This window comes from Monodelphis domestica, chromosome 6 (genome assembly GCF_027887165.1).
Source record: "Monodelphis domestica isolate mMonDom1 chromosome 6, mMonDom1.pri, whole genome shotgun sequence".
Classification (NCBI taxonomy): Eukaryota; Metazoa; Chordata; class Mammalia; order Didelphimorphia; family Didelphidae; genus Monodelphis; species Monodelphis domestica.
In genome coordinates, this window is record NC_077232.1 from 293,973,504 (window position 1) to 293,989,293 (window position 15,790).

General features: G+C 39.8%; 1 protein-coding gene across 2 annotated transcripts in view; it reads left to right on the top strand.

Annotated features, from left to right (window-relative positions):
- Positions 1–15,790, top strand: part of TUSC3 (tumor suppressor candidate 3) — a 69,160-nt gene that overhangs the window by 22,892 nt on the left and 30,478 nt on the right. For both annotated transcript variants that reach the window (XM_007495629.3, XM_007495630.3), the window contains exons 3-6: positions 1,408–1,525; positions 2,682–2,822; positions 2,960–3,100; positions 15,615–15,704. In XM_007495629.3, the coding sequence (XP_007495691.1) occupies positions 1,408–1,525; positions 2,682–2,822; positions 2,960–3,100; positions 15,615–15,704 (490 nt within the window). The remainder of the gene's footprint in view (positions 1–1,407; positions 1,526–2,681; positions 2,823–2,959; positions 3,101–15,614; positions 15,705–15,790) is intronic.

The following is a 15,790-nucleotide window of genomic DNA, read 5'->3' on the forward strand; positions in this document are numbered from 1 at the left end:
TGAGATGTTATAGTGGATATCAGTTTGTGATCTGTCCATAATTTAAAATATTGTAAACAGTCCATACATGGGATAGTTCATGGACTTAGAATTAACTTAGTAGGGAAGTATCTGGTGTCCAATTTGCTGAACAGACTTTTCTTTGAGTCTCTTTCATGGAAGAGTGGAACAAATGACTTGCCCAAATGATGCCCTTCAGTGATACTGACTTGGTCATGTGAAAAATTATCACACCAATACCGTCTTCAAGCTATTATTAGGTTTGTTGAGAGGTGGCCAGTCTCACAATAAAGCTGGACTCTGGTCAATGCCAAGACCAAAGAACCTGAGCCTCAGGAGATAGCCTTTTTTTATACATAGAAATCTGATGACATATTGTCATAAAAGACAGACTGAATGCAGAATTTTTTCACATGGACAGACTGCGCAAGTGCTGAATAAGCCAGAAAGTACACACACACACACAAATCACTATGGGTGGTAACTTTATACTTTTTTTTTTAATACTGGCCTTTCCAAAACCTTTTCAGTAAAGGATTAGGACCTAATGTTTTTTTTCCCACTGACTACTAGGAATCAGCAGTTAGATGGATGACAGTTATGGATGACATTTGCACCCAAGAGCGGCCCTCTGTGTCTTATGATTTTGTAACAGGGTGTGGTGGGCTTGGTTGAAACTTTTAGGTTACAGGCTTAAAATGCTTGTCAGCAAGATTTGATACCACCCTTAAACTGTGCTTTTCTTAGCTAATGTTTATAATTCATATAAAGCAAACTATATTATTTAATTAACTATTTATTATTTAATTATTTATTAACTATATTATTTGTATTATAATCATAAAGGCTAATACTATTCTAATCATAAAAGGGGGTAGGAGATTTCACATTCACAGTCAGGGTATCAAGATCATTTGGGAAGAGACCTCTCAGTGTGGGACCACATTCTTTTTGCTTAATGCCATGCAGGGAAATGGATTTGGGGGCATATGGGTGGAGAGAGAGAGAGACAAAGTGTGTGTGTGTGTGTGTGTGTGTGTGTGTGTGTGTGTGTGTGTGTGTGTGTGTGTGGTCTCAGCTATCCTTTATCTAAGCATGACAACTGTTTTTAAAGACTTTTCCATCCCTCCTCCCCCCCAGCTCCTGTTTTATAACTGATCCTCAGACTTGACCTCTGCCTTAGAATCAGCCCTTCCTACCTTCCTCTTCCTCATCCTTTTCCCCCTCCCAGAGTGCTTGAGACACTGTCTAGGAGACACTCCCCACCCCAACCCATGCCATTGAACCCAAGGAGCAGTGTTGTCTCCCAGACAAAGAGAGACTGCTGTGTTCCCTGAGTGGAGTCTCTGCAGCCCCATGTGTGATTTAGACATCCTGTTCTCATCTCTACCCCTTTGTTTCCCACAGGCAGGCAAATGAAGAGTACCAGGTGCTGGCAAACTCATGGCGCTACTCATCGGTCTTCTCCAACAAGCTCTTCTTCAGTGTCGTGGATTATGATGAGGGCGCAGATGTTTTCCAACAGGTGCCTCAGGATGTTGGCTCTCTCAGTGCTGTTTAGTTCATAGAACAGTCTGGCCCCATGATTCCCAAGGCAGGACCAGTTCCATTGTGTAATGCAGACAGGGCCCAGGATGTGCCGGCTTGGCTTTAGCTGACAGCTGCGGCAATGACTCAAGGGCCATAACACAGAGGCACACTTTGTCTCCCTTTCAGAGCCCAAGGCATGTGAGTAGCAGAGGCCTAGGCTTTTAGATTCAGTGTAAAGTAAGTGTTCTTCCTGCATTCATTGTGCATGGAGACCCAGAGCTGGGTCTCTTCTTGGGTGCAGACATCCTGGTCTTTGTGGCATGCAGGTGCTTCTCTATAGCTTCCCCAGCCAGCACCCACCCAGCCCCATTGTATCCCCTCAATCGCCTGGGCTCCAGGATTGAAAGGGCTCTTGTCATTCATTGTTCAAGGGGACCTCCAACATGGGAGGAGTTAGAAAGAGACAGAATTAGGGTGTTAGTGAATGATCACCTGCCTGCCTGGTATCACCCCTGCCATGATCAGACACCCTTCCCCCTCTCCTAGGCTCTTGGCTTTCCTCATGTCCCTTACACCCATCCCTCCCTGCCTGAAGCAGCTCCAGGCCCTAGGTGGGCCTGCTGGCTCTTTTCATTCCCATTGTCCAGACCCTGAACTGTCTTCCAGGCAGGTGTATGGCCATTGAGCTCCTGCCCCCAGCTTCCTTCTGTAATGCTGAATTTCTAATTGATGATTTCCAGCTGTCATTGACACAAGATTTAATTCAGTAGTTTTTACCTTGTGAGCCTCAGTTTGATGACAACTTAGGAAATCTCTATGTAGAGAATCCCAAGGAGTAGCCCCTATGAGAATGTGTCTATCGGAAAATCTCATTCAGACCTGTTAGCTAGCCAGTAAGCTTTTGGGGTACACATAGACATTGGGGTACACATAGACATAGTCACTGAGACCAGGACCCTCTAGGATGATGGAGAGGAAGCACACTGAAATGTAAGCAGGTTCATCTCAGAAAAGGACCAGCTTCCTGGGTTCTATTTTCACTGACAAGAGCACACCTCCCCACGAGCAAACACCTAACGCTTCCTTCCCTTGGCCAGTGGGGTCAAGCCGGAGTGAAAGGCCTGATGTGCAGTGATTTTCCTCTTTTGCAGCTCAACATGAACTCGGCGCCCACCTTCATGCATTTTCCTCCCAAAGGGAAGCCCAAGCGTGCAGACACTTTTGACCTGCAGAGAATTGGGTTTGCTGCTGAGCAGCTGGCCAAATGGATTGCTGACCGGACAGATGTTCATGTGAGCTCTCTAGGGGATGCAGGGGGCAGTCATCCTGCCCTTCCGGGGTAGAAGGGGATGGGGGGACACTCTAAGCAAGTTCTAGGCACACTCCCTGCTGACTACTAAACTGTGCTCCTTGTCCCTCACCTCTTAAGATTCGTGTTTTCCGGCCCCCCAACTACTCGGGCACCATTGCCTTGGCCCTGCTCATCTCCTTGGTCGGAGGTCTGCTGTATTTAAGGAGGAACAACCTGGAGTTCATCTATAACAAGACGGGCTGGGCCATGGCCTCTCTGGTAAGTGAGTGCGTGTACTTATGCATCAGCAGCCCAGAGAGAGCGCTTTAGGATGGGGGGCTCTGGGTCCCCATTCCCCTGGCCCTTTGAGCCTCAGACTATTTAATGTTCCTCCTGTAATAGAGCTACTGTACACATAGCAAAGGAAACCCAGGACCAGACAGACTTATGGAGACTTTCTTTTTAGGGAAGGGAGGGAAGAGAAGAGCATTTATGTGACTCCTGCATCCCAGAACTATGCCTAGGGTTTTTTACAAATATAACCTCATTTGATGACCTTACTTTTTACAGTAAGTGTGTGAGGTAGGGGTCTTAGGGTACCTATTTTGCAACTGGGGAAACTGAGGCAGGAACCAGTTGAAGCCAGATTTGAACTCCACTCTTCTGCTCCCTGGCCCTAGTGCTTGCTGAGCTTCCTCCTTCCCTTTAGGTCTAAGTTTAGATTCTTACTTAGGGGGCTCTGTAGCTTTGACCTTGATCATGGTCTGTCTTCCTTTCTATTTCCTTCAGCCTTTCTCCTGAGTATGGTGGAGAATGATTTAATTGGGGGCAGCTGGAGGTTGGGGCTGCTCTCCTTCATTATCCTGGAGCTGCTTGTCAGACTCTTCCCTTCTGGCTCACAAGCCCAAGGAGTGTAAAGATTAAAATTTAGGGGAGACTGATAGAGGTAGAAATTAGTTTCTCTCTGCAAGGAGTATTATATTTTTATGAGGTTTATTAAAGGTTATGGATTAAAGAAAATACAGAATAATAAAGCACATGCCTAGGCCAGAGAGGCCTAGACAGGATAACCTCACATCATGAAAGAGACACGTCTGCTCCAAAACGGAAGTCCAAAAGAGGCCGAGCCTATTCACAACCAGGTTTAAATACCCCATCTCGCTCTCCGCCCAGGTGAGAATTCAGTGATATTACAAAGCATTCTGGGGAAGTGGAGCAAGGAATTCTGGGGATTGAAGTCCTAGATTTGAGACAGGAGGGAGTGACTACCTCCCCCCAATCATTTCCACCTGAGCTCTGTTTCTTCCATTAACGAGAATTACTTCTAGTATAGAATTACCTTTTGGGGTATCCTTCACCTTTGAAAGAAAGACTTTATCTCGAAACAAGTTAAAGCATTATCACCTTTGCTGAGAGTGAAGGGCCAACATTCATTCTCCTCCCCCACTGCATTATGTGTATTCATATTGCTTCCTTTGCCTCTTTTGAAGCACATTCATTGTTTGCCCAGATCTGGGTTGGGATGTTACACAGAGGTGGTGTGTAAATACATCTATGTGTGTGTCTGTATATACACATATAGAATTTAAATTGTAATTTTGAAATGGGAAATTATGAACTAGGACTGTATTAAGTTCCAGACTTTTTGACGAGATTAATAGTCAATGCCTTGTTTAGTTCACCATGTCCATGTGATTTATAAACCCTTTGAGCTGGAAGAATAAAGGGCATGGAAGTCTTTCTAGCTCCTTATAGACATCTCATTCAGAGTATGGTCTTTAGGAAACACATTCCTTCCAGGCCTCCATGCAGTGTAGGGCTCAGTGGCCCTTGGACCCATTAACATAAGGTCACTAACAAGAGCTACCTGTATTTGGCATTGGTGATTATAATTTTTCAGTGAAAATAAGCATCATTTTTCGGTAAGCTAATACGCTGGCGTACTTCCAGACATATTGTGGTAGCAATCTTCATTTAGTTTGGTGGGATAGAATAAAATTATTGGCCATATTATAGTCACAAGAAGACAAAAGTGGAAAGTGGATTTAATTTCATCCCATAGTTGTCGATTTAAATCTGCATCCTTTTGGAAAGACTTCCTATGATAACCTTAAGAAAAAGAAACCAAAGGAATCAATATAGTCAAATAAGAGTTTAAAATCTCTTAATCTCTCTTTCTCTGAAAGTGGAGCTTATGAGGGTTTTAGAGAACCCAGGAGATTCAAGTAAAGAATTAATTGGGAGAGTAAATACTAAATGAATCTGTGATCTTGTCCACTTGGATCCCAAACTGCTTACCCTTCTTAATAATGTCTGCTTTAAGCTTGCTGCAAAGTTCACCCTATCTATGAAAGTAGCTTTGGATTTTTAAAGGAGGTTTGCTGCCATAGTTGCTTAGGTGTTATAAAGAAAAAAATAATCTTGGAGGCTTATTACTAGATGTATAAGCATTTTTTAGAAAAGAGAAAGAAAGCGAGAAACATGGCTTCCAGCTTTTCTAATGTAAGGTAAAAATTCAGTCCCCCATTGTAGCTGGTGGTTCACTTGCCAGAGATCAAGATAAAAAGCCCAGAGCAAAGTGCCAACCCAGAGACAGGTATGGAAACAAAGGGAGTGACCCTACTTCCTGGTTGACTTGTCAGTCCTCCTCTCAGCCCCTCCTGCGGATCTTTTCAGATCCTTCAATTGGCCAGTGGCCTTCATATATCACACTGCCATGCCAGGATCAGCCTCAGGTTGTCAGATACATCACTGATTCCTAAGTTAAGTCTTTCTGAAATGGAAGTCCCCTACATAATTTTACTTCACACATAGGCAACAGGCCCAACTTGTCCATCTACTTTCTACTCCAGATATACCTACTGATAGATTTGCCTGATAGAGTTGCCTGAGGGATGGCTTGGCTAACCATTTACATGCAGGTGTCCTAATCTGGGCCACTCAATTCTTTGTCTAGGGGGCTCTCTTTTAGCTAAATTCTTTCATGTGGCTGTAGATCTCTTCTGGGAGGCTTGCTGGTTTTAGAAATCTCACCTCAGATCCTTGGACAGATCAGTTTGGCAGGTTGCTGTCTGCCAGGTGCACAGTTCTTGTAGGAAGCTTCAAGCATCATGTTTATTGGCATTTATTCTCCATGTATCATAGCAGAAGCTTTATGGAAAATGTTTTCACTCTCTCACAACCTATCCCTGTGTTTTGTTATTAGCAGCTAAATGACTCTTGGATGTATTCATGCATGATCTGAAAATTAGAATACTTATGGATTTCCAGGTAATCATGAAAATGATAAAAACTTTGTTAACTTTTGTGTGTCAGAGGAAGAAAATGAACACTTTTTGGGTGATAGCTCAGGAAAATATGGAAATTTTAACTTAAATAAAAGCAAAACTATTTCAAGACCTAGGTGTGTTTGCCATGGCTTAACACAGCTTGTGATTTCCTAGGCCTTGTTATCTTCTGTGAATAATGCCGTCACTTTATGGTCCATTATAATTCTTAGAAATCCCTATGTCTTATTCTTTACAAAGGTCGGGCTCACCCCAGCATGTCTCAGTCATCAGACACTCATTTTTATCAGCCTTGGAAAGCATTGATAAATTGCATTTCAAGACATTTTTGTGCTCTTTGTTATGTTATTTCTGTCATGATGGTGAGGGATCCTTTGCTGTATCTTTTTCATCTCTTTTTTTAGGAGGAATGGGAATCATCATACTTTTTGATTTATCTAAAGTTTATTTTGTGTTTTATAACTTTAAAAGAGGTCTTATAGCTCCCAATGATAAAAATAGGCTGGCCTCAGGTGATTTCTGTGCCTTATTTTTTACTTTAGAATATCTGTCGTGGAAAGAAGCTTCCTAGAGCTTCCATTTGCATGGTGTGCCATGTCTTGTTGCCTTTCCTTTTTCTTGCCAGTTGTGAGCTCAGTTTCTCAATGGAGGGGATCTCCTCCAGGCTTTGTGGAAGATTTTCTTCTTTTGTCCAGCATCTTTTGGCAGAGCTCTTCCACTTGCCAATTCTGAGTCTTGAGGAGTTATTTTATTCAGTAAAGTTTTATACCTCTTTTAATAAGTTGCTAATTCTGTTTTTAGAACATTCTTGCATATATCTCTTATTTCTTTTCTTAGTTTCCAAAATTTCTTTTTCTTTTTGTCTTTCCTTATCCCTTTTAGGAATTCTTGGTGAGCTTATGGCTTTGTTGGTAGATATTTTCAGGTCAGTGTTGTCTTCTGAGTTTGTGTCTTGAGCTTCCATGTCTTCAGAGTGGCTTTTTGTGGTTGAGGTTTTTTGTTTACTCATTCGTTCAACCTACTTCTGATGATTTGGGACTCTGTTCATGTTGGGTCTGCTGACTTCCAGGGGCAGGGGAGATGTCTGGCCTGATCCTCTGCTTCTGTTTTTTTTTTTTTTAGTTTTTAAAACATTATTTTATTTGGTCATTTTCATACATTGTTCATTGGAAACAGATCATTTTCTTTTCCTCCCTCCCACTCCCCCACCACCCCTTCCCTAGCCAAATGGGCGATTCGTCTGGGTATCACATGTGTCCTTGCTCTGAACCCATTTCCTTGTTGTTGGTATTTGCATTAGGGTGCTCATTTAGCGTCTTTCCTCGATCATGTCCCCTCAACCTTTGTAGTTAAGCAGTTGCTTTTCCTCCGTGTTTTTACTCCCTCAGTTTGTCCTCTGCTTAAAGATAGTTTTTTTTTTTTCCCTCATAGGTCGCTGCAGGTTGTTCAGGGACATTGTAAAGCTATTACTGGAGAAGACAATTATGTTCTCTTGTACCACAATGTGTCAGTCTCTGTGTACAGTGTTCTCCTGGTTCTGCTCCTCTCACTCTGCATCACTTCCTGGAGGTTGTTCCAGTCTCCATGGAATTCCTCCACTTAATTATTCCTTTTAGCACAATATTATTCCATCACCAACAGATACCACAATTTGTTCAGCCATTCTCCAATTGAAGGGCATTCCCTCATTTTCCAATTTTTGGCCACCACAAAGAGCGCAGCTATGAATATTCTTGTACAAGTCTTTTTCCTTATTTAGTATCTCTTTGGGGTACAAACCCAGCAGTGCTATGGCTGGATCAAAGGGCAGACAGTCTTTTATCGCCCTTTGGGCATAGTTCCAAATTGCCCTCCAGAATGGTTGGATCAATTCACAACTCCACCAGTAATGCATTAATGTCCCTACTTTGCCACATCCCCTCCAGCATTCATTACTTTCCTTTAGGTGTGAGGTGATACCTCAGAGTTGTTTTGATTTGCATCTCTGATCTAGAACACTTTTTCATGTGCTTATTAATAGTCTTGATTTCTTTAACTGAAAATTGCCTATTTGTGTCCCTTGCCCATTTTTCAATTGGAGAATGGCTTGATTTTTTGTACAACTGGTTTAGCTCTTTATAGATTTGAGTAATTAGACCTTTGTCAGAGGTTTTTGTTATGAAGATTGTTTCCCAATTTGTTGCTTTCCTTCTAATTTTAGTTACAATGGTTTTGTTTGTACAAAAAAATTTTTAATTTGATGTAGTCAAAATTATTTATTTTGCATTTTGTGAATCTTTCTAAGTCTTGCTTGGTTTTAAAATCTTTCCCTTCCCAAAGTTCTGACATGTATACTATTCTGTGTTCACCTAATTTACTTATAGCTTCCTTCTTTATATTCAAGTCATTAGCCCATTCTGAGTTTATCTTGGTGTAGGGTGTGAGGTGTTGACCCAAACCTAATCTCTCCCACACTGTCTTCCAATTTTCCCAGCAGTTTTTATCAAATACTGGATTTTTATCCCAAAAGCTGGGGTCTTTGGGTTTGTCATACTCTGTCTTGCTGAGGTCATTTACCCCAAGTCTATTCCACTGATCCTCCTTTCTGTCTCTTAGCCATTACCAAATTGTTTTGATGACCGCTGCTTTGTAATATAGTTTGAGATCTGGGACTGCAAGGCCACCTTCCTTTGTATTTTTTTCATTATTTCCCTGGATATCCTTGATCCTTTATTCTTCCAAATGAACTTTGTTATGGTTTTCTCCAGTTCCGTAAAATAGTTTTTTGGTAGTTCAATGGTTATGGCACTAAATAGATATATAAGTTTGGGTAGGATGGTCATTTTTATTATGTTAGCTCATCCCACCCATGAGCAATCAATGTTTTTCCAATTGTTTAGATCTAGTTTTAATTGTGGGGAGAGTGTTTTGTAGTTGTGTTCATATAGTTTCTGTGTTTGTCTCAAAGATAGATTCCTAAGTATTTTATATTGTCTTGGGTGACTTTAAATGGAATTTCTCTTTCTAATTCTTGATGCCAAACTGGGTTGGAGATATATAGAAATGCTGATGACTTATGTGGGTTTATTTTGTATTCTGCAACTTTGCTAAAGTTGTTGATTATTTCGATTAGCTTTTTGGTTGATTCCCTAGGATTCTTTAAGTAAATCATCATATCATCCGCAAAGAGTGACAGCTTGGTCTCCTCCTTGCCTATTTTAATACCTTCAATTTCTTTTTCTTTAATTGCTACTACTAGTGTTTCTAGTACAATATTAAATAATAAAGGTGATAATGGACATCCTTGTTTGACTCCTGATCTTATTGGGAAGGCTTCGAGTTTTTTCCCATTGCAGATGATGTTTGCTGATGGTTTTAGGTATATACTGTTTATTATTTTTAGGAAAGGCCCTTCTATTCCTATACTTTCTAGTGTGTTCAATAGGAATGGGTGTTGTATTTTGTCAGATTTGTTCTGCATCTATTGAGATAATCATGTGATTTTTGTCGGTTTGCTTGTTTATATGGTCAATTATGTGGATGGTTTTCCTAATATTGAACCATCCTTGCATTCCTGGTATGAATCCTACCGTATCGTAGTGGATAACCCTAGGGATGACTTGCTGGAGTCTTTTTGCTAGTATCCTATTTAAGATTTTTGCATCTATATTCATTAGTGAGATTGGCCTATAGTTTTCTTTCTCTGTTTTTAACCTGCCTGGCTTTGGGATCAGTACCATGTTTGTGTCGTAAAATGAATTTGGTAGAACCCCTTCTTGGCTTATTCTGTCAAATAGTTTGTATAGTATTGGGGTTAGCTGTTCTTTGAATGTTTGATAGAAATCATTTGTGAATCCGGCTGGACCTGGGGATTTTTTCTTAGGGAGTTCTTTGATGGCTTGTTCAATTTCTTTTTCTGATATGGGGTTGTTTAGGTAATTTATTTTTTCTTCTTTTAGTCTAGGCAATTTATATTTTTGTAAGTATTCATCCATATCACTTAGATTGCCATATTTTTTGCCATATAATTGGGCATAGTAGTTTTTAATGATTGCCTTGATTCCTCTTCATTAGAGGCGAGGTCTTCCTTTTCATCTTGGATACTGTCAATTTGGTTTTTTTCTTTCCTTTTTTTAATTAGACTGACCAGTACTTTGTCAATTTTATTTGTTTTTTTCAAAGTACCAGCTTCTAGTCTTATTTATTAAATCAATAGTTCTTTGATTTTCAATTTTATTAATTTCTCCTTTGATTTTTAGGATCTCTAATTTAGTCTTCATCTGAGGGTTTTTAATTTGTTCACTTTCTAGTTTTTTAATTTGCATGCCCAATTCATTGACCTCTGACCTTCTTAAATTGTTTATATATGAACTCAAGGATATAAATTTCCCCCTGAGTACTGCTTTGGCTGCATCCCATAGGTTTTGAAAGGATGTCTCACCATTGTCGTTTTCTTCAATGAATTTATTGTTTAGACGATTTGCTCTTTAACTAGCTGGTTTTGGAGAATCATATTGTTTAATTTCCAATTAATTTTTGATTTATCTATCCATGTACCCTTACTAATTATTATTTTTATTGCACTGTGATCTGAGAAGGTTGCATTTATTATTTCTGCCCTTTTGCACTTGTTTTCAATGATTTTGTGCCCTAGTACATGGTCAATTTTTGTGAATTACCATGTACTGCTGAAAAGAAGGTGTATTCCTTTTTGTCCCTATTTATTTTTCTCCATATGTCTACTAACTCTTATTTTTCTAAGATTTCATTTGCTTCTCTCACCTCTTTCTTATTTATTTTTTATTTGATTTTTCTAGTTCAGATAGGGGAAGTTCAGATCTCCCACTAGTATAGTATTTCTATCTATTTCATCCTTGAACTCCTCTAGTTTCTCCTTTAAAAATGTGGATGCTCTGCCATTTGGTGCATACATATTGAGTACAGATATTTCCTCGTTGTCTATACTGCCTTTTATCAGGATGTAATTACCTTCCCTATCTCTTTTGATTAGATGTATTTTTACTTTGGCTTTGTCAGATTTCATGATTGCGACTTCTGCCTTATTTTTATCAGTTGATGCCCAATAGATTTGACTCCATCCTCTTACTTTCACCCTATGTGTATCTACATTCCTTATGTGTGTTTCTTGCAGACAGCATATGGTAGAGTTTTGGATTCTAATCCACTCTGCTATTTGCTTGCATTTTATGGGTGAGTTCATTCCATTCACATTCAGAGTTATGATTACTAACTGTGTATTTCCCAGCATTTTGATTTCTACTCCTGGTCCTGTCTTTTCTTCTTTCACTATTTCCTTCTATACCAATGTTTGTTTATAGTCAGTCCCCCTAGTTCCCCCCCTTATTTTACTTCCCTTTCTACCCCCCTCCCTTTTTATTCCGTCCCTTATTTTCCTCTGTAGTCTTTTAAAAATTCCCCCCCCCCGCCCTCTCCCTCCCTTGTACTGCTTCCCTCCCCACCAGTCCGTTTTTTACCCTTCTACTCCCCTATAGGGCGCAAATCTATTCTCTTCCCCAATGGATTAGATTGTTCTTCCCTCTTTGTGTCAGTTTCAAAGTACATAAGAGTTGAGTATTTCCTATCTCCAACTTCTTTACCTTTCCAGTGTATCGATATTCTCCCCTCTCCTGCCATGAGCTTCTTTGTGACATATAAATTTACCCCCATTTGTTTCTTTTCCCATTTCTTTTAGTCATAACCTCTTTTTTTAGCTCTAGTCATGTATATATGTATATACATACACATGTATATGTATTTATGCATGCATATATCTATATACCTGTTTATGTCTTGTCCTTTCATCCTATACAGTTTGTCACTGTTCCCTCTGAGTGTAGTTCTTCTAGCTGCTCAGGTGATAGCAACAGTTTTTAAGAGTTACCAATGACCTCTTTTCTTATAGGGATACATATCATTTTAACTTGTTGAGTCTCTTAAAAATTTTTTGTTGTTTTGTTTGTTTGATTTTTCCCCCTCCTTTTTAATTACCTTTTGATGATTCTCTTGAGTTCTGTGGTTGGACATCAAATTTTCTGTTCAGGTCTGGTCTTTTATTTATGAATGCTTGGAACTCTTCTGTTGTGTTGAATGACCATACTTTCCCCCGTAAGAATATAGTCAGTTTTGATGGGTATTTTATTCTTGGTTGTAGACCTAGTTCCCTTGCTTTCCGGAATATCGTATTCCATGCCTTTAGGTCCTTCAGTGTGGATGCAGCTAGATCCTGTGTTAACCTCACCATATTTCCATGGTATCTGAATGGCTTCTTCTTGGCAGCTTGTAATATCTTTTCTTTCATCTGATTGTTTTTGAATTTGGCTATAACATTTCTTGGTGTTGTCAGTTGGGGATTAAATACAGGGGGTGATCTGTGGATTCTTTCAATCTCCACTTTCCTCTCTTGTTCTAGGATCTCGGGACAGTTTTCCTGGATAATTTCATCTAGTATTATTTCTAGGCTTTTTCTTTTGTCGTGGTCTTCTGGTAGTCCAATTATTTTTATATTGTTTCTTCTTGAACAATTTTCTAAATCGTCTGTTTTGTGAATGAGATGCTTCACATTTTCCTCAAAATTTTCATCCTTTTTGTTTTGTTTTATAGTGCCCTGCTGCCTTGTGAGGTCATTTGATTCTAGTTGTTTTATTCTGGTTCTTAAAGATGGGATTTCATCTCTGGCTTTTTGTTCATCCTTTTCCTTCTGGTCTGATTTTCTTTGAAGATCATCTTTCATCCTCTTTACTTCATCTTTCATCTCCTTTACCTCATCTTTCATCTCCTTTGCCTCATTTTTCCAGCTGGTTGATTTTGGCTTTCAAGACACTATTTTCTCGTTTTAGTTCAAGTGCCTCTGTTTCCAGATGACTTATCTTAATTTTTAAGTTCTTTTCCCAATTGTCTTCAGTCTCTCTTAGTTGTGTTTTAAGTTCTTCCACAGCCTGTATCCAATTTGCTGGGATTTCTGGTTTATCGTTTGCTGATCTCTCCCCCTCTGTTCCATTTGCTCAGTAGTAGCTGTCTATTGTAGTTTCTTTCTTCTTTTTCTGTTGTTTGCTCAAATTCACCCCTTCTTTACTCCCCATATTTGTCTGTTCTCTTGTTCCTCTCATTTGTTTTGTTTTTTGGGGGCTTCTATCAGTCTCCTCTCTTGAAGCTTTAACAGAAGATCTCTTGGTGTAGTCTCTGGGGGAGGGTTTTTGGGATTTTTGAGCTTCCCTGTCCTCTGGAGGCTTTTGATTGGCTTAAAGTCCAGCAGTCAATGAGAATGGGTGGGGCGCCTGGGCTTCCCTGCGTTCTGGAGACTTTTGATGGGATTAAGTTCAGCTTGGTTGGGCTGGGTTTACTCTGAATTTAAAACTTCCTGGACATCTGGAGGAAATATGGAGGATCTCCAAAGCTCTGGCCAGGCTGTCAGGTCTATGCTCCTTCTAGGCTGCCATCTTGACTCCGCCTCTAGGTTTCTGGTTTTTTTTTTTCAGAAGACCCTGCTCTCTAAGGGGGAAGGGGTAGTGGCCTCCCTGGGCTCTGAGGGCTCCTCATGGGATTAGGTTCAGCTGGTTCTTTCAGAAGACCCTGCTCTCTAAGGGGGGAGGGCTCTGCTTCTGTTTTAACAGCTGAGTGTCTGCCCTCCTGGCTTGTATTCTCCATGTTCCTGATCTGGCTCAAGTCACTTGCCTGTTTGCTGTTGAGTTTTTGTAGACTTCTCTGAACTCAGCCTTCTGGGATGATTTTTTTAGAGTCAGGAGTCTAAATTATCTCCCTTTGGTCTTGGTCGCTTGCCTAGTTATTCCTCCACAGACTTATGTGCAGGGCTGAGGTTGGATCCAGAGCCTCACAATTGTGTTTCTGGGAATTATTCCTTGTTCTGTGTATAGCTAGGGCCTCTCCCTTGTGACTATGACCTCTCTGTTCCATCCTGTCTGGCAAGGAAAATTAGACTGAGGCAGATTGAGGCCTGTTTTCCCAAGGCAAGGTAACAGTACCAACAGGGATGCATATAGTTGTTAATAAAATGGGTCACTGGCAACCTCAGGAAAGCCAGGGATCCAGATGGCACAGAAGAAACCTTTTTTTTTTTTTTGAGATGCAGGAAAAGAGAGAAAGGAAGGTTGGAATAGTTGGGAAGCCTTACAATTAACTACATCTAGGGAAAGTGGATTGTCCTTCAGGTGTGGCTAATCATGCCTTCGCTGACAATAAAAGAATATTAACTGCCTTATGGGGCTCAAGTGCCATTTGTAATATTGGCTAGAAAATCAGGCCCACCTGAACTAAGACTCTCTGGTGATTGATTGGCAAACTACCCCTAGTTTATAGTCAACAACAAAATCCCAGATTAAAATGGTGGCAAGAAAATTGTGGAGTCGGACTAGGAGCATGATCTTTTTATAGCACTACTCACCTTTGATTAGACCCTTAAGCCAATTCAGATTTGGACAGACCACATTTTTTTATACTGACAATTCTAAAAATCAGTGCAGCATAAATATTAATTACACTATAAAACAATAGAAATACAATACAGTAGAAATCAGAGGTAATGTTAATTTTTTTTATCTCTCCCAACTAAAACAGTGGCCCAAGACTCAGTAATGGAGAGTGTAAGGAATTAAAGTTAGGGATTTGACAGTAGCAGATGGTGATCATGAAAAGCCCCAAAGAGTCCCAAATATGATCCAACCCAATCAACCCATCCAAATGTGGAGAGACTTTACCACTACCATGATTATTCTGGTCATAGCATCCTATGGAACAGACAAATAGCCCATCATCCTTTATGTTTCTTTTGGCTTGGCAATGGCAGTGACAGCACTTCCAGAGATGGGGCTATAGATTAACCTCAGCATTACTACTGTCTCTGCTTTTACTTCTAAATTGTAAGTTTCTGAGTATAGGTACCCTCTAATTTGTATTTTATCCACCATAAGTCTGGTAGTTTGTGTGTGTGTGTGTGTGTGTGTGTGTGTGTGTGTGTGTGTGTGTGTGTGTGCATATATACACATACACATATACATATATATTCTCATTTAATGTTATTTACTTGTTTGAGTAGACCTAACTTGAATAGAAAACCCACCCTAAATCTGTCGATTCCTACTGACAGATGTCTAAGATTCAATTCTTTTTTTGTTAAAAAGTGTTTATTATTATACTCTTATGTAGACCCTGTTCTAAATCTTAGAATTGCAACGATATGAAAAAAAAATCCCTGCCACCATATATTATTGGCATTCTTCCAGGGATGAGTGGATTCTTCCAGTTGCTCAAGAGGCCAGGTCATTTTAGTCCACACAATCCCATAGACATTCAAAAAAATCAAAGATGGAAGTGGTGGGTTGTTTTTTTTTTTTTATAGATAGTATCTTAAATCTTTTACAGATTTTTGAAAAACCAAATTTACTAAATAAACTACAAAACTAAACTAAACAAATTGAATTTGCTAAATAAAATAAGTAGCAGTTTGTATTTTCTGGTTTTTAATTAATCATTTGAATATATCCATTTTTCAGTGTGTGGTCTTTGCTATGACATCTGGACAAATGTGGAATCACATCCGTGGACCTCCTTATGCTCATAAGAACCCTCAGAATGGACAAGTGGTAAGTTCCTATACAAAGATTTTATTTACAAATCTGACTATGTTAGCCTATAAATAAAATGAATTATACATTTATTAACTAAAATA